The sequence below is a fragment of the Rhinatrema bivittatum genome, chromosome 14 (assembly GCF_901001135.1).
Source record: "Rhinatrema bivittatum chromosome 14, aRhiBiv1.1, whole genome shotgun sequence".
Lineage (NCBI taxonomy): Eukaryota > Metazoa > Chordata > Amphibia > Gymnophiona > Rhinatrematidae > Rhinatrema > Rhinatrema bivittatum.
Window position 1 is genome coordinate 48232454 of NC_042628.1, and position 25960 is coordinate 48258413.

Consider the following 25960-nt stretch of genomic DNA (forward strand, 5'->3'; position numbering starts at 1 on the left):
AACATTTTACAAGTACCTAGTGGTCCAGTAGAAGTCCCGGGAGCGATCTCCCGCTCTGGGGCCGTCGGCTGCCACTAATAAAAATGGCGCCGATGGCCCTTTGCCCTTACTATGTGACAGGGTATCCATGCCATTGGCTGGCCCCTGTCACATGGTAGGAGCACTGGATGGCCTGCGCCATTTTTAAAGATGGCACCGGCCGTCCATTACTCCTACCATGTGATAGGGGCTGGCCAATGGCACGGATACCCTGTCACATAGTTAGGGCAAAGGGCCATCGGCGCCATTTTGATTAGTGGCAGCCGATGGCCCGAGAGCAGGAGATCGCTCACGGGACTTCTACTGGACCACCAGGTACTTGTAAAACATTTTGGGGGGGTTCGGGAGGGTGGGGGAAGCTAAGGGATCAGTTTTAAAGGGTCGAGGTGGGTTTAGGGGTTGTTTTGGTGTGCCGTTTTTCCCTCCTTCCCCCAAAACGATAAGAGAACCCCACGAACAATTTTGTGGGGTTTTCCTATCTGTTTTGGGGAGCCCCCGATTTCTGACGACTTTGAAAATATCGTACGATATTTTCGATCGTCAGAAGCATGATTCACATCCCTACAAACCATGTCTATCTAAATGTTTTGTGATTTTATTCTTTACAACAGTTTCCAAGATTTTTCCCGGCATTGAAGTCAGGCTCACCAGTCTATACTTTCTTGAATCACCCCTGGATCCCTTTTTAAATATAGGGGTTACATTTTGGAAATGTTTAGAAACTTCCAGATATCTCATGACACGTCTCTTGACATCCAAGGGATGCAACAGGCGATATTCCTCTGCATCTCTTTCCTTATCCAAGAATGGTAAGGAAATGGACTGATTCAAGAGAAAATCTAAGACCATTTTAGGCATGAAGGAAGAAACAATATGCATCTGTATCATCCCTGGAGTCACCCGAAAGAACAGCTCCCGGCAAGACAAGGCCTGTAGCTCAGAAATTCTACATGTAGAACAAAGAGAAACACCAAAGTCAGTATTACTAACCACAAGGAAAGGCTATGCAGTGGTCAATAAGAAGGGCCTGCCAAGAAATCCAACACCAGGTTAAGACTTCACAAAGGACCCAGTAACCGCAAGGGAGAATGAAGATGTTTCACTACCCTCAAGAAACAGGCCACATCAGGATGAGATAAGGATTCACCATTCACCTGGCTCCTGAAACAGGCAAGCACCATTACCTGTACCTTCAAGGAATAAAGGACCAACCCTTTATTCAACCCATCCTGCAAAAATTCCAAAATGAGCAGGATCTTAACTGAATGAGAAAGCACTCCTCAATCTTCACACCAAGCCTCAAACACTCGCCAAACCCACACATAGGCTAAGGAAGTGGAAAACTTTCATGCTCATAGCAAGGTGGCAATCACCGCAGTAGAATATCCACACTTCAGTAAGCGAGCCCTCTCAAGGGCCATACCATAAGACAAAACTGAGTTGGATTTTGGTGAAGGACAGGCCCCTGCTGCAACAGGCCCCTGCACCAGCAGTTCTAGAAATGGAAGTCCCCAGCGATCCACTAGCAGCTGGAATGCCTTACCCGGCAATACCCATTCTCCTGGGTCCAGACTCTCCCTGCTGAGAAAGACTGCTCTTACATTGTATTTTCCTGTAATGTGCAAGACTGAGATCTGAAGATGCACTTCTGTCCATTCCATAAGTTGGTCTATCTCTTGCGATACTTGCTGGCTCTTGGTACCTCCCTGCCAATTGATAAAAGCCACCATTGTTGCATTGTCCAACATTATTCAGACCACTCAACCCTGAACTGCAAGCATGCCAACCAGACCGCTCGGGCTTCTATCCAATTGATGTTCCAGAGAAACTCCTCTGTATTCCAGCGCCCTTGCGCTGTTAGTTCCTGACAGTGTGCTCCCCAACCTTGGAGGCTCGCATCTGTTGTGAGTACCAACCAGTCCAGCGATGTCAGGGGAACTCCCTTTTTCAGATGGTCTGGAGGTGAAAGCAGACTTCCATCGGCAGGTGGAGTCAAATCGAATAGTCCAGGGACTGCAGGTTCCATCAAGACAGCAGGGAATGCTGAAGTGGATGTATATGTACTCTCGCCCATGGTACTCCTTCCAGGGTTGCCACCATCAACTTGAGCACCTGTAGATAGGACCACACTGCCGGGCATATACACCAAAAGACACACCGGCACCATCAACTTTTGAATACGAGCTTCCAGAAGAAAAACTTCATGTCAAACTGCACACTCAGATACTCCAACTGAGATGGCTGAAGACTGCTCTTGGCTAGGTTCACCACCCAACCAAATTTCCTGCAACAACAGAAACTTGGCCCGAATCAACCAGTCATCTAAATATGGGTGTACAAGGATCCCATCCTTTCTCAGTTCTGCTGCCCCTACCACCATAACCTGGAAAAGGTTCTGAGAGTGGTGGCTAGACTAAAAGGCAGTGCTCGAAACTGATAATGGGATCCCAGCATCGCAAAATGCAGAAAACTTTGGTGCTCCAATCAGACAGGAATATGGAGGTACGCCTCAAACAGATCCAAGGAGGTCAGAAATTCCCCTGACTATACAGCCATTATCAATGAGCGCAATGTTTCCATGCAAAAATGAGTCACCCTCAAACGACAGTTGACTCCTTTGAGATCCAGGAAGGGACGAAAGGAGTTCTCTTCTTGGGCACAATGAAATAAATGGAATACTGACCCGTATTTTCTTGAGACATGGGTACTGGAACCACAGCCCTCAGACTGAGGAGCCTCGATAGTGTACTCTCGATTGCCTGCGGTGCCCATTGAGCTGCCATCCCCTACTGAGGAACCAGTCAAGGAAGTTCCAAGGTCAGGCGTCCCTCCTGACATATCCTTAACCAGACATCAAACCAACTAGGGAATCTGGTATTTAAATTCTCACCAATACTGTTCTGGAACCACAAACAATTTAAGTTATAATTACTTTTATGTTTGTAGGACCTCTGTACTACATGAGTTTGTAACATGTACAACCCAAAGGTAGTTTACAGGTCCAAAATTTACTTTATTAATCCTGAAAATACGCCTTTTTTGAGTTTTATTTAGCGTTTTAAAACGCACTCTTTTTTATGGAAAGTTTTTTTCTTTTTTTGTAAAATATTTAAAGACCCCACTTCTTGATTTCTAGCATCACCGTGCCACAAGTATGCACAGAGGAAACAACTCTCTCGTTAATAATATCAATCATTCATGCCACTCATCTATTGCAAAGATCTCAAACGCTCTCTGCGTCATAGCATCGTCCCGACATGATCGTGTTTCGGACCGTCCTGGTCCTGCTTCAGGGGCAGCGTTGTCCAAATCGAAAGGGTCTTCCGGTAGTCGCTGTTCTTGCGGTTCCGATTATAACATTTCTTCTTATCTCCCGTCGACATCTTCGACGGCCATTTCGAAGATGTCGACATTGTTTGTGGTTCCAGAACAGTATTGGTGAGAATTTAAATACCAGATTCCCTAGTTGGTTTGATGTGTGTGTACATTTGTATGGATCTGGAATAAGATTGATTTGGGCATATTGGTTGTGATATATATCCTTAACCAGACCATCATCAGGCTGGGAAGACCTAGGCTTAGTAAAATCAGATGAAGATAATTCTCCCTGAGCCTCTAAGCAGCCCTCACAGATACCCTAAATCGACAGGCAGCACAGAAAGAAAGGTGCTTATGTTTCTTAGCCACCAACGCCATTAATCCATCAGTATGCTTAACAGGCGACTGAAGATTTGTGACCAGCCGAGGCCCCGCTGAAACAAAATTTATACGCACAAAATTTAAGTGTCCCAAGTTTGTGCACCAAAAAGCTAACAGCACTGTCACCGCTCCATACCTTGGCACTCAACAATATGCATGAGAGTGCGCACACAGGCCACATGTACCATACAGACGTGCAGCACTTGCGCACACCTCCTGTAAAGGGCAGCCAACCATGCAGAAAAAAGCATGCGAAAATGCCGCTGTGGCCTACCACACGGTACACAAAAAAGAAACCTATCAGCGGGGCCTAGCCCAACGGGCTACTCATCCAATCAGCTGCCCAGTTCCGCTAACCCTCACGGGAGCGGAAATGCATGTCAGGACGGCGTGCCAAGCACGGAGCCCAGAGGAAGTCCTAAAGTAACCCCTCCACTCTGTATCTGACTGTTTCTTTTTTTTAAACGTACATGAGCTTACCGGTCATGTACAGATGGTCTCCAGCTGTGGGGGGAAGAGGGCATATCCGTCACCGCCATGCTTGGCTTCCTGTGCCCACTGCCTTTCAGTTGATTAATCAGCTAAGTTCATGCCAGCTACCAGACCATCTGAGGGTCCTCGGAAATCACCTCAGGAATTCTCAGCTGGGTGGGGGGGACCATTAGGTATCATCGCAGGAGAGTGGGGCAATCCAAATCTCCAATTAATTCTCTTCTAAATTTGAATCAATCCCCAGCAAGGAGATGCACGTCCACTCTATGCTGGAGATGGAGAATACTGGCAGGCTGATGTCACGGCAGGGGTATACATACTGAGACGTCAGTTTGCTCTGTCTCCATCTGCTGGTAGAGGTACATAACCCATCGGTTCTGGATTCATCTGTCTGGATGCTAAGAAATTGTTGTGTTTCCCAAACCGAATAGGGATAAGACATTAGTTACCAATTATAGGCCCATCTCCTTATTTAGTGTTGATTATAAAATGTTTGATAAAATACTTACTCATAGGTTGGAGTATGTAATAGGGGCACTAATCCATTCTATTTATTTATTTATTGCTTTTTTCAGGCACTTCCCTGTCCACAGAGGACTCACAATCTCAGTTTATTCCTAAGGCAAGGAAGGGAGATGTAACTTTGAGTCACATAAGAACATGCCATACTGGGTCAGACCAAGGGTCCATCAAGCCCAGCATCCTGTTTCCTACAGTGGCCAATCCAGGAGCAGCTGTAAGATTTGAACCCTGATTTCACTGGTTTGCAGCCTGCTGCTCTAACCACTAGGCTACTCCTCCACTCTGTGCAGATTACTCTGGATTTGTTAAGCAATGCTTTATTGCTGATAATGCTCAGCTATTTCACAATGTTATTAAAATGGCATGGAAGATGTTGGAACCTGTGATTGCAATTTTCTTAGATGCCATAAAGGCTTTTGATCAAGTGAAATGGGATTATTTATTTTATGTATCCTGATGGCTTGGTTTTGGTTATTCTTTTGTCAATAGTGTGCACGTTCAGTATGATTGCCCTTGTTCTTATTTGATGATTAATATTATCCTGTCTAATCAGATTCTGTTACATAGAGGCACTAGGCAGGGATTCTCCTCTTTGCCCCTTCCTTTTTGATGCCATTAGAGCCTTTGCTACCTTTGCTTCATCAAAACCCTCTAATCAAAGGGGCTCCCTGTAGGGATACTGAATGTAAACGCTCTTGCTTCTGCTGCTGCTGTTTTGTTATATCAGCATGATCCTGAGGCCGGGATTCCGATTGCTATAGAATTGCCACCTTTTCTAAGATTTCTGGATATGGAATTAATTGGCAAACCTCAGAAATGATGCCTCTGAATGTGTCAGGGCATTGTACATCTTTACAAGATTATTGCTTTCAGTGGACATCTGACGGTCTAAAATACTTGGCGATTTGGAAGCCACGGTATCCAGTGGTGAGCGTCAAAATCTTAGTCTCCTTCAGGATACCTTAATATGTCGATCACCTTTGCATCTCTCCTGGTGGAGCCAGAAGGCTGCGAATGAGATGGTATTGACACCACAGATTAATTTCATGTTTAGCATGATCCCTGTTTTCTTTTCCAATAAATTCTATCAGACAGTACTAGATAACACCTTGGTTCCTTTTTGTGAAATAATAAAATTCCAAGAACTGCACTTAAAAGCCTAAAGCTTCCCACATGTATGAAAATGGAGAAAAAGACTTCCTTTGGCGTTTGAGAGTGAGTGTAATCCTGTATTAGTGGAACATAAGTGATACGAAATCAATAAACAAACAGCTGAGAGGATAAAGGACAGGATGAAAAATTGAACTCCTGACTTTTCTGTTGTTGCAAGGTCTGACAAGGGCACAGTTCTCCCATGCGCCTGAACTGCTTTACGCAGTTTATTTATTTATTTAAAACCTTTTCTATACCGTCGTTTAGTGGTATACCATCACAACGGTTTACAGAAAGGCACATAAATAAGTCTGGTTTGGATTATAAATTAGCTAGTAGGTGCCAATAAATTTTCGGTTACATGATTAAAAAACTTTACGCTATCTGGATCGTGGATTGGAAATTCCATTTGTATGACTAATAGAATATGAGATATACAAAAGCTCTCAAACATAACATCAACCACAGGGTTTGGCAAGTTTGGCCCGGTGCTGGTTCTGAGCTAAAGGTGAGCTTCAGGTTCTAAGAGAGGAGGAGGCTTGAGTAAGGATGGTATCAGTTTGGGAAAGCCTGAGGGACTGAATTGTACTGTTGCCAACAAGGTCTCAACCTGTGCAAAGGGAATAAAAGGTGCGCTATGCAAGACTGCCCGGCTGGTTGGCTTTTGGTGTTTTCTGACAATGATCCAGGGCAGGACGAGAGCAGCGGCCCTGTCACAGAGCTTTTAGACCGTCTCCTGCTCTGAACTGCATAGCACATTAGCAAATTGTCCGAATCAGTCTGCAGGACCCTTGTAATTCCTGTCCATATGTTCGGTCACTCTCTTGATGTCACCGGCATCTGTAAAACTGGATGGAGGAAGCACCGTGAGCATGTCCCCCTCCCCCTCACCATGCAGGAAGTCAAAAACACTGCCCACATCTCAGTTAGCAAACTGTTTCATTTTAAAATATGGTAAAAAAACAAAAACAAACCATATAGAAATTCCTTCTCCGTGAGAAATCATGATGATATATGGCATTTTATTCATGAGCTGGATTTATCACCCACATTTACGAATAGGAAGTTCTCCCAAGGTGGAATACAAGAGTGAAATGGCCACATTCTCACATTACTACTGTAAAGCCCCACAAGGACCTTTCAAAAGCACCATCTAGTTGTCTAGCAATCCCCCTATGCAAATCCTGGCACCATGACCATAGACATAAGAACATAAGATGTGTCATACTGGGTCAGACCAAGGGTCCATCAAGCCCAATATCCTGTTTCCAAGTCACAAGAACCCAAACATTAGATAGATCACAAGCTACTATTGTTATTAATTACCGTTATAGCAGTTTATGGCTTTATCCTCTAGGAACTTATGCAAACCTTTTTTAAACCCAGTTACACTAACTGCTGTAACCACATCCTCTAGCAATGAGTTCCAGAGTTTAACTATGCACTGAGTGAAAAAGAATTTTCTTCAATTTGTTTTAAATGAGCTACTTGCTAACTTCATGAAGTGCCCTCTAGTCCTTCTATTACCTGAGACAGGGGCCTAATATTTTCCCCTTTCTGTGACCTGACTGGAGCAGACTACGTTGGGGAGGATACGGGGTTTGCAGTATAAATAGTGAAGCAGTGCGTTCTCTCCTCAGCCTCTCCTTTATTCCTGGTTACCAAAGGCAATGGCTGCAACCATCACTCTCTCTCTCTCTCTCTCTATTAGAATCTGCCATTTACAAACCCTCCATCATCTAGGCCTGTAAGGAGCATTGGGCTTGCCAGAAAGTAATTTACAAATGGATCTTACCAGTTGGACTCTGCTGGTGTGGCAGTTTCCTCGCTCTGGGCCATTCTCCATGACACTTTGGATCCCAGGCTACAAAAGAAAAAATTCAGAAAGAGGTAGTAAGCACCCATTCAGCTGTAATCAGACAACAAATGTCAACATGATTGGACATTTATTTTGTTACTGAAGAATCAAAGTGTCCAGCCTGTCTGTCCCAAGAGAACGGTCTCACTAAGAAGGAGAAAGAGACAGTGCCATACACACACGCTCAGAGAAGGATAACCTTTCCTCTCCACAGAAAAGGACCCACACCTTGGGGATGGGCAAGAGAAAATAACAGAAATGGAAACAGCCCCAGAAATAAAGAAGGAGAAAGAGACTTTTGTGTACCCTCTGGAAACAGTAAATTCTGCAAAAAAAAAAAAAGGTTACATATATATGTCACTGTGCTGAGATGGAGCCCTTGGCTCTGTGTGAATGTGTGTGTGTGTATAAAGAAATAAAAAAAAAGTCAGGCAATATGTGTCACTAACCAGTGCTTAATTTATAAAAGAAAAATTACACTCTAAAGAGAGTGAGACAAAAGCACATAACCTGCAAAATTTATTTAATGTAAAAATAAAAATAATTTTATTACAAAAGATCTTTTAATCATGAATACGTATCAAACAGAATAATCACATGTCAAATAGAAAAATCTACATAGCCCTAGTACATCACAATTCTAATAGTTCAATAAACACAGTGTAAAAAGCAACTCAACAATAACCAACACATTTGTATCTTACAATGTAACATTCATTCAATGTGTTACCCAAACAATTAAAGAAAGAAAAATACCTTGTAACAAATTGTTGCCATGGCTCTAAATACATCAACAGATTAAGGTTATATACATACACAATATGTTGACATAGAAAGCTAGAAAAACTGAAGGCAGATGAAAAGTTCATTAACAATTAAGGGAGAGTTGCAGAAATCCACTGCTTATTCTTGGGATAAGCAGCTTCTAATCTGTCTATCTCTTGGGATCCTGCCAGGTACTTGTGACCTGGCTTGGCCACTGTTGGAAACGGTATACTGGGCTTGATGGACCCTTTGTCTGACTCAGTATGGCAAGCCTTATATTCTTATATATATTCCTAGATATGTGATTAAAATGTCTCGTGCAAAACGCCATACATTCTCAATTTATTAACATCAAAAACTGAGGAAATATTCACTTAGATTAGCTGTTACAATAAACTATACAATTACAATGTATCAACAATGATGACCTAAACCGAGGTGTTCCTCTTGAGTAAGCTGTTACAATATCCCATTGAAATAAAGGTGTTCCTCACATAAGCTGTTGCAATATCCCGACAAGGCCCTTGTTTCGGCAAAGTGGCTTCCTCAGGGGAAAAACTGGATAAACTGGACACCCCAAAGTTACTTATCACGCTTCCCCCATGGGGGGAACCCTAGGGATCTACCTGAGATTATAGAGCCTGTAGGCTTAATAAATGACTTGAAGCTGTTAGAAGAAAAATAAATTCACTAATAAGAAAAACCGCCAAAACTTCTTGCGCTTGAATAAATCCTTGCGACTTAAGACATCCGTCCTCACAGAGGGAATTTACACGCATACACCAACTATATACAACCAACAAAGAGGCACAACCATGCTCATCCTAGAGGGAAGGCGTCTAGGGCTTTCGTTATTTTATAGCGCCGTGTTTTAATATGGCATTGTCATTTAGGTGGAACATCAGTATTTTTAATAAATAAATAAATTGAATTTATCGCGGCACGTGTTATTTGTTTGTTTCTATAAACCTGCTTCCTGCAGCTTCCCCTTTGAGGGTGTATCTGGCATTGGTGGAGAGAGTAGGTAGGTTAGTGGTTCTAGGAGAGGAGATTTGAGGAGTGTGAAGATTGTTGAGTGCTTTGTTTCTGTTCTTGTGTGTTTCCCAACTGTTTACCTTCCCCATAGTCTGCTGTTTGTACCTGGTGTGAAAGGAATGTGTGAGTTTGTATTTGGTTTAATTATTTAAAATCATTTGTTAATTAGTTCATTGATAAAAATCTCCCTAAGTGATGTATAGCACAAGTAAAACAATAGATCACATTCAAGGGTACAATACAACAACAGAACGTATTCAAGAATAGAGTACAACAACAGGTCATTCTTCCTTTTCTTCAGCTCTCTAAACACTCTCCTACTTCCACACATATAATAAAAATCTGGTTGTCCACCCATTAATTAATAATCTGGGCCACTTGTCATTAACCATGTTTTCAGTTGTTTCCAAAAATTCAATAGGTCCTGTTTGTCAGTCTGTCGCTATCTGTTTATAGAGTTCAAGAGAGGAGTGTATGTGCATGAGAGGAGTGAGAATGGAGCGTGAGAGGAGTGGGTGAGGGTATGAGAGACATGTAGATGGGGGTGAGTGGTAGTAGGAAAGATAGGAGAGAGTCAGGTCAGGAGAGGAAGGAGGGTTTGGGAGTGGCAGAGGGATGAAGAGGGCAGGCATGGTAGAGGGGATAGAGATGGGAGAGTTACAGAGGCCGAGGAGTAGAGACAGGGAGGATGGGACATGGAGGGAGGGGGAGAGGCACCGACAGAAGAGTCCAATGGGAGGAGCAAGGCAGGGTAGAGTTTGGAGGCATCAGGCAGAACAGCAACAGGTGGGCGGTGGGGGAAGGGCAGGGAACTGGGAGTGGAAGTGAGAGTGAGGGAGGGAGTGACAACTCCTGCAGAATTGGTAAGCCAACCCCGTGGCAGCCAGAGGCTGCGAGCCAACAAGTTTAACACCACAGACAATGATCTCCTCATACAGCGTGTCCTTGCAAATTACCGGATCATAACTGGAAGCCAGAAAGCAAAAACCTCTCAGGCAGCCAAGGATGTCTTCTGGAAGCAGATTGCGGCTGAGATCACCAATTGGCATGGCATCAGGAGGAGCAGCGAGAGGTGGCCCACTGGTATCGTGAACTAAAGGCCCAGTTGAAGATTAAGATGGCCAGCAGGAAGTAATACATGAGAGATACTGGAAGCTGTTCACCCTGTCCAATTGTGATTACCTCAGGGGAGCAACGCCTGATTGAATGGCTGGGACTAGACATTTTTCAGGGCAAAGAAGAGGCTCTGGACACTGCCTGAGAGAGCACAGATAACCAGTTGATCACTACATCTGACCAGATGTTTTATATAGGAAGCTTACATTAGGCACACAATTTGTGAACATCTTATTCAAAATATAAACATAGAAATGATGGCACATAAGTATCACATGGTCCATTTATTTATTTATTTGTCCATCCAGTCTGCCCAGCAAGCTTATGGTAGTATCTGCTGCATCGTGTAGGTTACCCCATGCTTATCAGTTTCCCAGATCATAAAAATCAGAGCCCTCATTGGTTGCTCTTTAAATCCAATTTCCTATTATGCCTTGTGTTAAAGCAAAGAGCAATGATGGTGTTGCATCAAAGTATCAGGCTTATTTGTTAAGGGTAGTAACTGCCACATCAACAAGTTACCTCCATACTTATTTGTTTCCCCAGACCGTAAAAGTCAGGGCTCTTGTTGGTTGCTGTTCAAATCCAATTCCCGTTTTCTCCCTGCCATTGAAGAAGAGAGCAATGGTGGAGTTGCATTATCAGTATCAAGGCTTATTTGTTAAGGGTAGCAACTGCCACACCAGCAAGTTACCCCCATGCACTCTTTTCTTCATTTCCATCCTCTAACCTTTAGAGATCTACAGTGTTTATCCCATGACCCTTTGAATTCTTTCACAATTATCTTCACCACCTCCTCTGGAAGGGCATTCCAGGCATTCACCATCCTCTCCGTGAAAAAATATTTTCTGATGTTGCTTCTGAGTCATCCTTCCTGGAGTTTCATTTCATGACTCCTAGTTCTACTGATTTTTTTTCCATCGGAAAAGGTTTGCTGAATGTGCGTCACTAAAACCTTTCAGGTATCTGAAAGTCTGTATCATATCTCCCCTGCACTTCCTCTCTTCCAGGTCGTACATATTCAGATCTTTCAGCCTCTCCTCATAATCTTCTCATGCAGACCCCACACCATTTTGGTCGCTTTACTCTGGACTGCCTCCATCCTTTCTTTGTCCCTCTTGAGATATGGACTCCAGCACTGAGCACAGTACTTCAAATGAGGTCTCACCAAGAACCTGTACAAGGGCATGATCACCTCCTTTTTCTTACTGGTTATTCATCTTTCTATATAGCCAGCATTATTCTGGCTTTAGCTATCGCCTTGACACATTGCTTCACCATCTTCAGATCCCCAGACTCTATTACCCCAAGATCCCCCTCTTGGTCCGTGCACATCAAATCTTTCACCCACCATCACATACAGCTTTTTTGGATTACCGGAACCCAGATGAATAACTGTGCACTTCTTGGCTCTTCCAGCTTTCTTACATTCCTTTTCATTCTCTCTACTCCTTCAGGCATGTCCACTCTATTGCAGATCTTAGTATCATCTGCAAATAGCAAATTTTACCTTCTATCCCTTCTGCAATATTGTTCACAAAGATATTGAACAGACCCGATTCCCTGTGGTATGCCACTTAACATGATTCTCTCTTCAGAGTAGGTTACATTTACCATTACATGCTGTCTCCTATCAGTCAACCAGTTTGTAATCCAAGCCACCACCTTGACACTCACTCCCGAGTTTCTTATTTTATTTACAAACCTCCTGTGCTGAAATCTAAGTAGATCACATCGAGAGCTCTTCCTTGATCCAGTTCTTTAGTCACCCAATCAAAAAAATCAATCAGGTTTGTCTGGCAGGAACTTCCTCTGGTGAATCCATGCTGTCATATCCTAGATACTTACATGTTTTTCTCTATGTATTTTTATACATCCCAGCAGTCAGGCCCCAGGTCCCAGTAGTCACCAGGAGCAGGTTCTGAAACATCTGAAGTCTGAGGAGGAGAAGGAGGAAGGCCATGTGCGCTAATATAGGGCAATATGCCTAGCAGTTGTAAATAATATGGGTAGGGTCAAAAACAAAGGGAGCTCTATTCCTTCAGTTTGTTCTTGCTCCAACTGGAGCCAGCCACACGAAGATTTGTTGTCAAACCACTCTCGGATACAGGCTGGCCTCGCTGCCCATTAATAACTTTGAATATCTAGTGGTCTCATGCCCCTCTGAGAAGGCAGCCAAATTAATGTGTGCCACTTTATTTTGCCAAATAAAACCCCCCATGAACCTATTTATAGAGACAAAAAACCCCAGAATATGCTGAAATAGAGATAGTAGCTTGGGTAGTATACGTATCTTAATGAGATTTGTTTGGCCAGACCATGAAATGAACAAGTATTCCAGTCCCTAAGATCATTCCTAATGGATGTCATTAACTGAGTTTAAAAAGGATGGCTCATGTTGGTCAATGGTCATGTTCCTGATAGCCAAATAGATGAACCCATCCAAAACTAGCCTGAACCACTTGTAGACTGTCTGGTAACTGACACCACCACCCACCCCTCCTGAAGAACTTCAGATTTCATATAATTAACCTGATAACCTGAGATTGTCCTGTACTGCTCCAGTAGCCATATTAATTAAGGAGATGAACTATCCAGCTGAGTCATAAAAATCAAGACATCATCAGCATAGAAAGACATTTTGTGCTGCACCCCATCTATGCTAACCCCTCTAATCAACTCATGGTCTCAGAGCCTGAGAAAGAGGCCCAACGACCATATCAAACAAGAAAGGAGAGAGGGAACAATCCTGATGTGTCCGATTAGAGACATTAAAGGGAGCTGTAAGTCTACCATTGACCAATATGCCTTAGGAGAAGCATAAAGGGCAAGTATCCATCTATTAAACTGCTCTAGGAATCCAAACTTTGCTAACTCCTTAAAAAGATAAGGCCATTGAATTCCATTGAAGGCCTTATTAGCAACTAGTGCCAGAATGGCACCATGGGTCTTACACTTCTTTGTTATTTATGGAATATTGAAAAGTCATCTGGTATTATATACTGGCCATCTGCCCTTAATAAGACCTGTCTGATCTTGGGAAACAATCAAGGACATTATGCTTTCCAACCATAGTTGGAATACCTTGGCCAAATTTTAACAACAGAGTTTAACAAAGATATGGGACTGTATGCCCCAATCTCCAATTCCTCACCTTTCTCCTTATGGAGTAACATAATATGTGCACTATTCAATTCTTTAATCAAACTTGGGTAATCATAAAGGTAGTTGAAAAGATCTTTCAACTTGGACGGTTACAAAGGGCCACACTTCTTAAAGAAATCTATATAGTACCCATCAGGATCTGGACATGTGCCAGCTGGTAAGCTACCTATCGCCCTCTGAACCTCCAGTTCAGTGATGGTCACTTTCAGGCCTGCGACCATTTCAGTGGTCAAAGTGGGGATGTTCAATCCATTCAGGAAAGAAGCCGTGTCAACCGGATTATAATTCGGGGAACTACTGTATTGGGTGGCAAAATAATCCCGTACCAAGTACTCCATTCCCTGGTTATGGGACACTATATTCCAAGCGACAGACACATGCAAGAACTGATACAAGAGCATTCTAGAATGCTGTCCCTGGAGATGCTCTCATCTGTCAGATGATTTATAGTTTACAAAGGCTGGGATGACTTGGTTGTTCACACTAGCCTTTTATGGTCTCATTGGGTCTTTATGATCGCTTTTCTTTGGAATTGGTAGGATGCTTTAGCTATAGGAGCCGCTCCCATCCCCTCTTAGGGGGGAGATCACAACCATGGGGGTGCTCCAGCTCCGATGTGGGGGGAGAGGGGCGGAGGCTGCTGGGAGGGCCGGCAATCTCAATTTAAGCCTGGGCCAGCCTGCCCACCAACCTCTTCTTGTGGCGATTTGCTTTCCCTCCGTTCATCCCACCCCCTCACACTCTCTGCACGGCCTCTTTCGGGAGTTTATCTCCATGCCTCTTGGTGCTCTGGTTCCTGCACAGGGACCTGTGCAGGCTGTGAATAGAACTGGGGCAGAAAGTAGGCACTGGTGTGGGGGGGGCAAGGTGTGCGGTATCTGATCCTTTCATTGGGTAAGGGAAGACCCCCGCCGCAGGCAGCCATTTCAGTGAGTGAAGGATGACGGGCCTACAGCCTGGGTCCTTTCCGGCTGAGTTGGGTAAGTCAGGCATTCGGCAGTTTGTTTTCCCCCTCCTGTTGCAGGGCAGTGTTAGTGCTTCTTAGATATCCGACTTTGGAGTCAGATGCACTTTGGTCCAGGCTAGGGAGCCCACTCCTCCCCCTCAAGCTACCATTGAACCCTGCTGCTGGCATTTTGGACCGGGCTGACCGGACATGTGCTGATACGGGATTGACGGCAGGTCACTGCTTGTTGTGCCGCAGCATGTGTACAGCGAGGACCAGGGCCTCAGCCTGCACGTATGCCTGCTAGGTAAAACAAACAAAAATGCCTTGCAGCTTACTCTGCTCCAGTCCTTCCCATGGCATTTGAGAGTGGTTGTAGCTGGCCTGTTGGGCCTGCGATGCCGGCATGGTGGAGGAGCCGATTTCCACGAGGAGAATGTCGGAGAGACCTTTTTAATATGTATTGACTAATCCCCACCCAGTTTTAGTATGGTCAAGAAAGACTGAAACTGAACCTACCAGTCCCTTTATGCCCAACTCCAAAAAAATTCAGACATAGATTAGATAGTACTGACCCGTAGATTAGAAGCTACCATCCCTTCTTCTCTACTCCTCACACATATACATACTAACAGCACATAGGATACCAATCAGAGCTCCTGCTATTGATCTTTATACTCTAGAAGTATTTTTTAACTGCTTCAAGACCCACTTACAAATGTTTTGTCAAACATTATGCAACATGACATCGGGCCTTTGTATTTTATATTGCCCTGAACTACAGAGGTCCCCCCCCCAAAAAAATACAAGGAGACACCTAACCAGGTAAAAGGCTCTATCTGAAAAGATGACCTTTCCCAGCAACAAAGCTACTCTATAAGAAAATGAAAAGCACTCACCGGCGGCCTGTTCACCAGCCAGTAAGCTTGTTCCTGGCACTCGATAACAATGCGATCCCCCTTTCGGCGCTGTTTTGCTGCCCTGTTAATGCAGAGTTAGTTAAGAAGGATGGTGAAAGATTGAATGCATAACACATCATTGCTGCAGCAGGAGGAGAAAGGGAGAGCAGGTCAGTGGGTTAATGCTGGCTCTGAGCGAGGTGTGGGAGGGAGAGCAGGTCAGTGGGTGCATGGTGTGGGAGGGAGAGCAGGTCAGTGGGTTAATGCTGGCTCTGAGCGAGGTGTGGGAGGGAGAGCAGGTCAGTGGGGTAATGCTGGCTCTGAGCGAGGTGTGGGAGGGAGAGCAGGTCAGTGGGGTAATGCTGGCTCTGAGCGAGGTGTGGGAGGGAGAGCAGGTCAGTGGGTAATGCTGGCTCTGAGCGAGGTGTGGGAGGGAGAGCAGGTCAGTGGGGTAATGCTGGCTCTGAGCGAGGTGTGGGAGGGAGAGCAGGTCAATGGGTAATGCTGGCTCTGAGCGAGGTGTGGGAGGGAGAGCAGGTCAGTGGGGTAATGCTGGCTCTCAGTGAGGTGTGGGAGGGAGAGCAGGTCAGTGGGGTAATGCTGGCTCTGAGCGAGGTGTGGGAGGGACAGCAGGTCAGTGGGGTAATGCTGGCTCTGAGCGAGGTGTGGGAGGGAGAGCAGGTCAGTGGGGTAATGCTGGCTCTGAGCGAGGTGTGGGAGGGACAGCAGGTCAGTGGGTAATGCTGGCTCTGAGCGAGGTGTGGGAGGGAGAGCAGGTCAGTGGGGTAATGCTGGCTCTGAGCGAGCTGTGGGAGGGAGAGCAGGTCATTGGGGTAATGCTGGCTCTGAGCGAGCTGTGGGAGGGAGAGCAGGTCATTGGGGTAATGCTGGCTCTGAGCGAGGTGTGGGAGGGACAGCAGGTCAGTGGGTAATGCTGGCTCTGAGCGAGGTGTGGGAGGGAGAGCAGGTCAGTGGGGTAATGCTTGCTCTGAGCGAGGTGTGGGAGGGAGAGCAGGTCAGTGGGGTAATGCTTGCTCTGAGCAAGGTGTGCGAGGGAGAGCAGGTCAGTGGGGTAATGCTTGCTCTGAGCAAGGTGTGGGAGGGAGAGCAGGTCAGTGGGGTAATGCTGGCTCTGAGCGAGGTGTGGGAGGGAGAGCAGGTCAGTGGGGTAATGCTTGCTCTGAGCAAGGTGTGCGAGGGAGAGCAGGTCAGTGGGTAATGCTGGCACCGAGCGTGGTGAGGGAGGCACAGCAGGTCAGTGGGTAATGCTGGCTCTGAGCGTGGTGTGGGAGGGAGAGCAGGTCAGTGGAGTAATGCTGGCTCTGAGTGAGGTGTGGGAGGGAGAGCAGGTCAGTGGGGTAATGCTGGCTCTGAGTGAGGTGTGGGAGGGAGAGCAGGTCAGTGGGTAATGCTGGCTCTGAGCGAGGTGTGGGAGGCACAGCAGGTCAGTGGGTGCATGGTGTGGGAGGGAGAGCAGGTCAGTGGGGTAATGCTGGCTCTGAGTGAGGTGTGGGAGGGAGAGCAGGTCAGTGGGTAATGTTGGCTCTGAGTGAGGTGTGGGAGGCGAGCTTTAAGGTTTTATCACATTCAGGCCGATATAGTAAAGCGCGGCCGCACTTACCCTGTTTCTAACCCGCTGTGTACTCACAATTTGGCCGCGTAAGTCTAACCCGCGATTCACTATCTGATTTTATCGATCCTTACCGCTTCTTTTACTCGACGCATATCCCTTTCCGCCCGCGGCATGTATATGTATGTAAACGATCCGATTAGCTATTCCCTCCCATACAGTAGCATGCGCCCCGACTCCTTTTTAACCTGCTATCTTGCCGCGTCTTTTGCCTGCTAATTTACCGCCTACCCTGACCCTGGCGTTAGTGTGGTTTCACACTAACGCCAGGGTCAGGATAGGCAGTAAATTATGAAATTTCACACAAAATTTCACACGAAAATTCACAGTCCCAAACCAAACCAATCCAATCCAAGCGTCAGGCAAGCCCCAGCAGAAAGAGACAAAATTTCACAATCCCAAACCAAACCAAACCAACCCAATCCAAGCCCCAGCATAGAGAGATGAAATTTCACAGTCCCGGGCAAACTTTCCCCCAGCCCCCGCTCACCTGCCCTGGCCGCAGCCACGCAAGCCCCCAGCAGCAGCAGTAGAAGGGCGTCGAGAGAGAGCGGCTTCAGCGGATCGGGCGCTCCCCATGCGAGGCGGCTTCAGCTGCCCCACCGGCGAAGGTGAATACGCGCACGCCGTGACGACGTCCAACCGGGCGCTCAGGTCACGGCGTGCGTTCATGCGCCTGCTGCCTTGAGCGCCCATATTGGACGTACAGGCGTGCACGTATTCACCTTCGCCGGCAGGGCTGCTGGAAGCCGCCTCGGATGGGGAGCACCCAATCCGCCCCGGGCTGCTGAAGCCGCGCTCTCTCGCCGCCCTTCTACTGCTGCTGCTGGGGGCTTGCGTGGCCGCGGCCAGGGCAGGTGAGCGGGGGCTGGGGGAAAGTTTGCCCGGGACTGTGAAATTTCATCTTTCTCTGCTGGGGCTTGGATTGGGTTGGTTTGGTTTGGGACTGTGAAATTTCGTCTCTCTTGTCCGTCCGAAGGAGGGTGCTTTGTTGCGCTCCCTGCCTCCGATCGCCGGCTGCTGGGGCTTGGATTGGATTGGGTTGGTTTGGGACTGTGAAATTTCGTCTCTCTTGTCCGTCCGAAGGAGGGTGCTTTGTTGTGCTCCCTGCCTCCGATCGCCGGCTGCTGGGGCTTGGATTGGGTTGGTTTGGTTTGGGACTGTGAAATTTCGTCTCTCTCTGCTGGGGCTTGGATTGGGTTGGTTTGATTTGGGACTGTGAAATTTCGTCTCTCTTGTCCGTCCGAAGGAGGGTGCTTTGTTGCACTCCCTGCCTCCGATCGCCGGCTGCTGGGGCTTGCTTGCGCCGGGCGGTCAAGGCAGCGGAGTCTGTAGGAGAACCATCCACTTCCTGGTACCTGTCATTTCAAACATCATTTGAGATGACAGGTACCAGTGCACCCAGGATACTGTATAGGCGCTGTATAGCACTCTATACAGTAAAACGGATTGCGCTTCATGGATGCGCTTTGGACGCGGCTTGCATTTGCATGCCATTTAAATACTGTATCGAGCGGTATGTGATCCGGACTGTGCGCGCGGCAAACGAGCGGGCGCCCGGCACTGCCGCACTTTTTCTTGCGTGCCCTTACTGTATCGGCCTGATTGAGAGAGTATCTGAGAGAAACATTTGTCCGTATCAAATTAATGGATTTCATTTGAACATCAGGGACTAGTTAAACTAGGAAGAGGGGTGAGGAATAATTAGTTTCTCTTTGTACACGTGTATCTTTTAGGCAGTTTTCAAAGTGTCCTGTACAAACCTGCACCTATTTCTGTGGGGGCAACACAGCGAGTGTACAGTTGGAAATGGCAGTGCACATGCGCTGTTTGTTCCACCTCCCTGGAACGCCTCTTTTTAACCCAGATAAATGCACAAGGTGGAGGCTCACATGGAATTTCAGCTGCTCTGCGGGGCTAAACCAGGGCGGTCTACCCAGTTAAACTCAGGTAAACTGCTTTTAAAACTGTCCTCCCCATCTTTAGGCTGCAGATGCTCAGAATCCAAGCTGTTTAAATGTTGCCTTAAATCCCCTGCCATCCCCTCGCCAGCCCATTCGACACGCCCTCCCAGGCCAGAAAGGAAATCTCCCCTAAGACTGGCCCTCAGGCAACTCCTTCGGGGTGCAGGGCCCGCTACGGCAGTGACAGATGTCTTCCCTCTCCCGTCCCAGGATCCAGCCCAGGCCACATCTGCTGTGAGCTTGAACCCTAATCCCAGCCAGCCCCAGACAGCCATGGCCCCTGAATCTCAGCTTTCAAACTAAGTCCCCATTCTCACCACCTGGGAACTTGCTCCTGTAGATGTGCCACACATCACAGGTTGTGCTTTAATGCATTTGTCTTTAGAAAACACGTTTTAGGTGTTCGGCGCCGCAGGTAATTCTCAAAGCCACTTTGAAAACAAGCCTGGCGGCGTACACGTACCAGTGTGCCCATAACCTGACTAGCCGTGTCCTTTCAAGTGTTCCGGGAGGGGGACGGAGCTGAGTCGGGAATAAGAACATAAGAAATTGCCATGCTGGGTCAGACCAAGGGTCCATCAAGCCCAGCATCCTGTTTCCAACAGAGGCCAAACCAGGCCACGAGAACCTGGCAATTACCCAAACACTAAGAAGATCCCATGCTACTGATGCAATTATTCCCTAAGTAAACTTGATTAATAGCAGTTAATGGATTTATCCTTGAAGAACTTATCCAAACCTTTTTTGAACCCAGTTACACTAACTGCACTAACCACATCCTCTGGCAACAAATTCCAGAGCTTAATTGTGCGTTGAGTGAAAAAGAATTCTCTCTGATTAGTCTTAAATGTGCTACTTGCTAACTTCATGGAATGCCCCTAGTCCTTCTATTATCTGAAAGTGCAAATAACCGAGTCACATCTACTTGTTCAAGACCTCTCATGATCTTAAAGATCTCTATCATATCCCCCTCAGCGTCTCTTCTCCAGACTTTCCTCATAGGGGAGCTGTTCCATCCCCTTTATCATTTTGGTCGCCCTTCTCTGTACCTTCTCCATCGTAACTATATCTTTTTTTAGATGCGGTGACCAGAATTGTATACACAAACTGTGCGTGCTTTTTCACACAGCAGTTACACACCACTTGTGTGCGCACTAGAGGGCTTGGCGCTAGCATTTCCGAAGCTAATCCATGAGCATATAATCACATGTAAAAGTAGCAGTAAGGTCTGCGTGCAGAAGGTACACGCAGACCTTCCCGCTGTGTGCGGTGCCCTAAAATTGCCCTCACAGACATATTCCTCAGAACTGCCCAGTGGTGTCCATTTCAAGCACACCAAAAAGCACTGCTTTGTGTTTTACTTTCAAAGACATGGGAAAGGTTTTACAATTAATTCTCAGCTGTTTCTGAGCGAATGGAAAATAGACAAGCAAACACAGAAAAACGTTACATTTGTAAAGATAAAAGTTTCTGTGTTTTTGATCCCATCTCAAGAGAGTTCTGGTATTTTTCTGAAATCTGGCAGGCTGTCAGGGCTATAAGCAGTCTGAACCTTCAACAAACAAAAAAAAAAACCCAACACGAACAATAATTTGGGGCCATTTTGGTGAATGGTGACGGAATGAAAAATCACCTTTCAACACAAAAGTGAGGTTATAACACCCCACAGTAACAAACAGAACACAGAATAATGGAAATGACGGCAGAAAAGGACCAAATGAGCCACCCAGTCTGCCCAGCAAGCTTATGCCAGTATCTGCTGCACTGGACAGGTTACCCTCATACTTATCAGTTTCCCAGACCGTAAACGTCAGGGCCCCCGGATGCTGTCCGAATCCAGTTTTCCCTAACCCCTGCTGTGGAAGCAGGGAGCAATGACAGAGCTGCATCAAACGTATCAGGCTTAATGATTAAGGGTAGTAAAAGCCGCATCAGCAAATTAACCCCATGTTTATTTGTTCTCCAAACTGTAAAAGTCGGGGCCCTCATTAGTTGCTGTCTGAATTCAATTCCCCTTTTCCCACTGCTGATGAAGTAATGATGGAGCTGCATTAAGCCTTGATACTGTTATTTGTTAAGGGCAGCAACTGCCACCCCCGCAAGTTACCCCCAGTTACCCCCATGCAATTTCTTCATTTCCATCCTCTAGCCTTTAGGGATCCACAGTGTTTATCCCACGCCCCTTTGAATCCCTTCACTGTTTTCATCTTCACCACCTCCTCCGGAAGGGCATTCCAGGCATCCACCACCCTCTCCGTAAGAAATATTTCCTGACATTGGTTCTGAGTCCTCGTCCCTGGAGTTTCATTTCGAGACCCCTAGTTCTACTGATTTCTTTCCAATGGAAAAGGTTTGACGATTGTGCATCATTAAAACCTTTCAGATATCTGAAGGTCTGTGTCATATCTCCCCTGCACCTCCTCTCTTCCATGGTGTACATATTCATATCCTTCAGCTTCTCCTCATAAGTCTTCCAATGCTGACCCCATACCATTTTGGTCTCTCTTCTCTGGACTGCCTCCATCCTGTCTCTATCCTTTTTGAGATACAAGCACCAGGACTGAATGCAGTACTCCAGGTGAGGCCTCACCAAGGACCTGTACAAGGGCATTAACACCTTTTTTTTTTTTCTTACTGGTTATTCCTCTCTCTATGCAGCCCAGCATTCTTCTGGCTTTAGCTATCGCCTTGTCACATTGCTTTGCCGCCTTCAGATCACCAGACACCATCACCCCAAGATCCTTCTCCCAGTTTGTGCACATTAGTCTTTCACTGCCCATCACATACAGCTCATTTGGATTACCAGACCCCCAAATGCATGGCTCTGCACTTCTTAGCATTGAATCCCAGCTGCCAAATCTTCGACCACTCTTCAAGCTTTCTTAAATCACTTTTCATTCTCTTTACTCCTTCAGGCGTGTCCACTCTGTTGCAGATCTTAGTATCAACTGCTAATAGACAAACTTTACCTTCTATCCCTTCTGCCAGGTCGTTCAAAGATATTAAACAGAATCAGTCCCAAAACCGATCCCTGTGGTACTCCACTTAACATCGTTCTTTCTTCAGAGTAGGTTCCATTTACCATTGCACGCTGTCTCCTGTCAGTCAACCAGTTTGCAATCCGTGTTACTACCTTGGCATCCACTCCCAAGCTTCTCATTTTGTTCACAAGTTTGCTATGTGGGACCGTATCAAAAGCTTTGCAGAAATCAAAGTAGATCACACCTAGCGCTCTTACTTGATCCAGTTCCAGCCTCCTCTCTGCTCTACTCTTGTGAAGCAGGACCAGCACCGCTCTTCTCCAATCTTGCGGCTCCACTCCCATATCCAGGGATCTATTGAACAGGTCCTTCAGCGGACCTGCCAGCACATCTCTGAGGTCCCTCAGTATCCTGGGATGTACCTTATCCGGCCCCATTGCCTTTTCCACTTTTAGTTTTCCTAGCTCTTCCCATACATTCCCTTCTGTAAACGGAGTTACGTCTACTCCACTCCCATCCACAGTCTTGTCAACTAGCGACGGTCCTTCTCCAGGATCTTCTTTAGTGAACACCGAACTGAAGAATTTGTTTAATATTTCTGCCACTTCTTCGTCTCTCTCCACACACTGATCTTTGCCACCTTTCAATTTCACTATACCACTTCAGACCTTTCTCTGATATATCTGAAAAATGTTTTGTCACCTCGCTTTACCTCTTTAGCTAGCCTTTCTTCCCCCTTTTTGCTTTCTTGATTTCTTTCTTTGTCTCCCTCAGTTTCACCAGATATTTTTCCCTGGGATCCTCTTTATGGGATTCTTTATATTTCGTGAATGCTGCTTTTTTTGCCTTTATTTTATTAGCCATGTCCTTTGAAAACCAGATCGGTTTCTTAATTTTTTTTACTGTTGTTTACTTTTCTAATGTATAGATTTGTTGCCTTTGTAATTGCTCCTTTTAGTTTGGCCCACCTCTCTCATTTCCTCCTAGTTCTGCCTCCAGGTATGTCCCCATTTTGACAAAGTTCGTATTTTTGAAATTCAAACCTTGGGTCTTTGTGTGACCTCTCTGTGTCCTATTTGCGATATTAATGTTGTGAACTATAAGACTAGTGGACCCTTGGGCCGGCCTGCAAGAGACTTGGGAAGGACTTCACTGTTCTCAACTGGACAGGCCGGGAGGCAGATCTCTGACGGGCAGGCGGTGTCAGCTTCACCCAGGAAGCTGGTACTCCCCCGGGTGGAGCCCTTAGGAGCCCAGCTACTGGGACTTAGGAGATTCACCCTGGAAGTCAGAGCTCCCCCGGGAGGAGCCCGACTGCTGGGACTTAGGCGAAGCTTGGAGTTGGACCTTGGACAGGTACAGCGGCTGGTGGAGCGGAAGCAGGCAGGTACTAGGCTTGACTGAAGCTGGCAGAATCCACGCTCGGGTCGTAGGCAGACAGGAACAAGGCTTGGCTGAAGCTGGCAGGAACCAGGCTCGGGCTGTAGACAGGCTGGACCCAGGCTCGGGCTGTAGGCAGGCTGGGACCCTGGAAGGCACAAGCTGGAAAGGAAGAAGCCGGTACAAGAGAGCAAGACAAGTACCGGCACGGCAGGCAGGCAGGCAAGGTTGGAGTGGCTAGAGCGCTAGCAAACTCCGAGGCTCGAGGCAATGGGGGAACGAAGGAACCCTGTTGCAAGGCCCTGATCAGGCGTCCGTGGAGACCCACGGCATCTGATGTCAGACTGGGGGCGGAGCCATACTCAGGCGGGAAACTGTCTAGAAAGGTGCGGGGCAGCCGCGCGCCTAGAGGCTGGCCAGCAATGGCGTCTCCCTCACGGAGACGCCCAGGATCCGACTCCGCTTCAGTGCTAGCTGGAAAAGACCTCCAAGGTAAGGGCCGGGACGCGAGCCTCGCGGCCCGGACCGCAACAATTAAACCATACTGTTTGATGATCACTGGCGCTCAGGTCGGCACCCACCTGGACATTGGAGACACGGTAAGGCAGCTCACATTTCACACATTGTTCTTCTTTCACTCCCAGCACAAGCCAGAATTATCAGAAGCGAAAATGGCAGCATGAAAGGGAGAACTGTGTTAAAAGGCCTCCCATTAGTCATCTTGGAAAATAAGCTGAAAGCAGCTGATCATTTCTAGGATTGCCAACTGGCTTCATTTTTTTTTTTTTCAGGACATGTTGATCTAGTCCTGGTTTTATTCCTACTGCATATATGGACTGGTCTGGCTATTCTGAGATAAGATCAAAGCTTCAAGACCACACAAGCAAATGCATAAAACCAGGACTGGATTAACCAGTCCAGAAAATATGGAGCCAGTTGACAACCTTTACTGAGTCTGGAGTGGGTCAGATAATATGCTCTGTAAGGTGAATTTTCAAAAGTTGTGCACATATAAAATAGCACTGACGTGTGTAAAATAGCATATAATTGACTATATGCTATTTTAAAAACCTCAACATACGTGCTCAACACGTAATATTAATTTATTCATGCCTTTACTAACTGCTGATTGATCCCTCCACTGTCAGCTGTCAGTTAAAAGACCAATCCCCTTTCAGAAGGCTAGCCTTCATGAATTCTGGAAGGGGATTGGCCCTTTCATTGACATGTGTCAGTGGAGGGACGAATCACCTGCTAGAAAGGAAACAGCCCAGCTGGAGGAGGTAATGTCTTCTGCGGCTGGGTTCATGGGGGAGGTGGGGGAGTTTTCAGAGCTAGTTTTGGCAAAGTAAAGGTGGGAGGACCCCAGACCCCTTTGCTTCAGGTACCTGAGAGGGAGGGTTTCTGCATTGGAAGGGAGGAAGACTATGTCATTGGTTTAGCGGCCATGGGCCACTCAAGGGGGCGGGGGCGGTTTGCACGGATTGGCATGCCAATAGACCAGGAGCAAAAGGAGTGCATTCTTTCAGTTTAACACACTTTTTTTTTACTCCTGGTCTAAATGCATATCATTGGCTTCCTGCATCCTGCGGGGACCTGAGGATTTGACCCGTGCATGAAATAAAACTCGCACTGAAATCTAACTCAGATTTTAGTGTGGGTTTTATTACATCAGCCCCCTAATATGTGCACTTTGATCCACATTAAAAAGGGGCGTTCCTTTGGACATGTTTAGGTCGAAGAAGGAATATAGCAAGCGTTCATGACAATTTTTTAAATGCACGTGCTATCTCCCCCCCCCTCCTCCTCCCTTGGCCACCCACACAAAAGAGTGGGCACAAACAATGCAGATGGTGTTTAACGCACACACTCGATTCAGATTTTCAAAGGACGGGTATTGATGCTTCCCCTTTGAAAATGCAAGTAAAATATTTGCATTAATAGCACCCATGCACATTGCCAGTAGGTGACTGAAAAGTGTGCCCTTTCGCTCCTCCCCCCGCCCCCGCCCCCTGATTATCCATCAGTCTGCCTCACCACAGTCCAAAAACTTTCTCTCTCTCCCTCTCCTATTCACCTCTCCACCCTTGCTGCTAACTGGAGAGTAAGAAATCAGTGGAACATTTCTATATTCCCCTTCGAGGTTGGATGCCAACGTGGCATTACTATTTTATGAGCTGCTTTTTATGGAGATATGCATAATTAATAACCTGAGGCCCAGACATTAGAGAACCGCAGAACAGCAGCTAATTGCTATAAAGAGGAAAATAAAAATCTGTTTACTCGGAGGCGAACGCTGCGTGCATTTAGTTGTCAC

General features: G+C 46.5%; 1 protein-coding gene across 3 annotated transcripts in view; it reads right to left on the minus strand.

Moving 5' to 3' along the window:
- Positions 1–25960, minus strand: part of RGS11 (regulator of G protein signaling 11) — a 169234-nt gene that overhangs the window by 83427 nt on the left and 59847 nt on the right. For 2 of the 3 annotated variants that reach the window (XM_029577311.1, XM_029577310.1), the window contains exons 8-9: positions 15689–15770; positions 7700–7768 (exon numbers count right to left, since the gene is read on the minus strand). In XM_029577311.1, the coding sequence (XP_029433171.1) occupies positions 7700–7768; positions 15689–15770 (151 nt within the window). The remainder of the gene's footprint in view (positions 1–7699; positions 7769–15688; positions 15771–25960) is intronic. The other variant, XM_029577313.1, reaches the window with a different exon arrangement.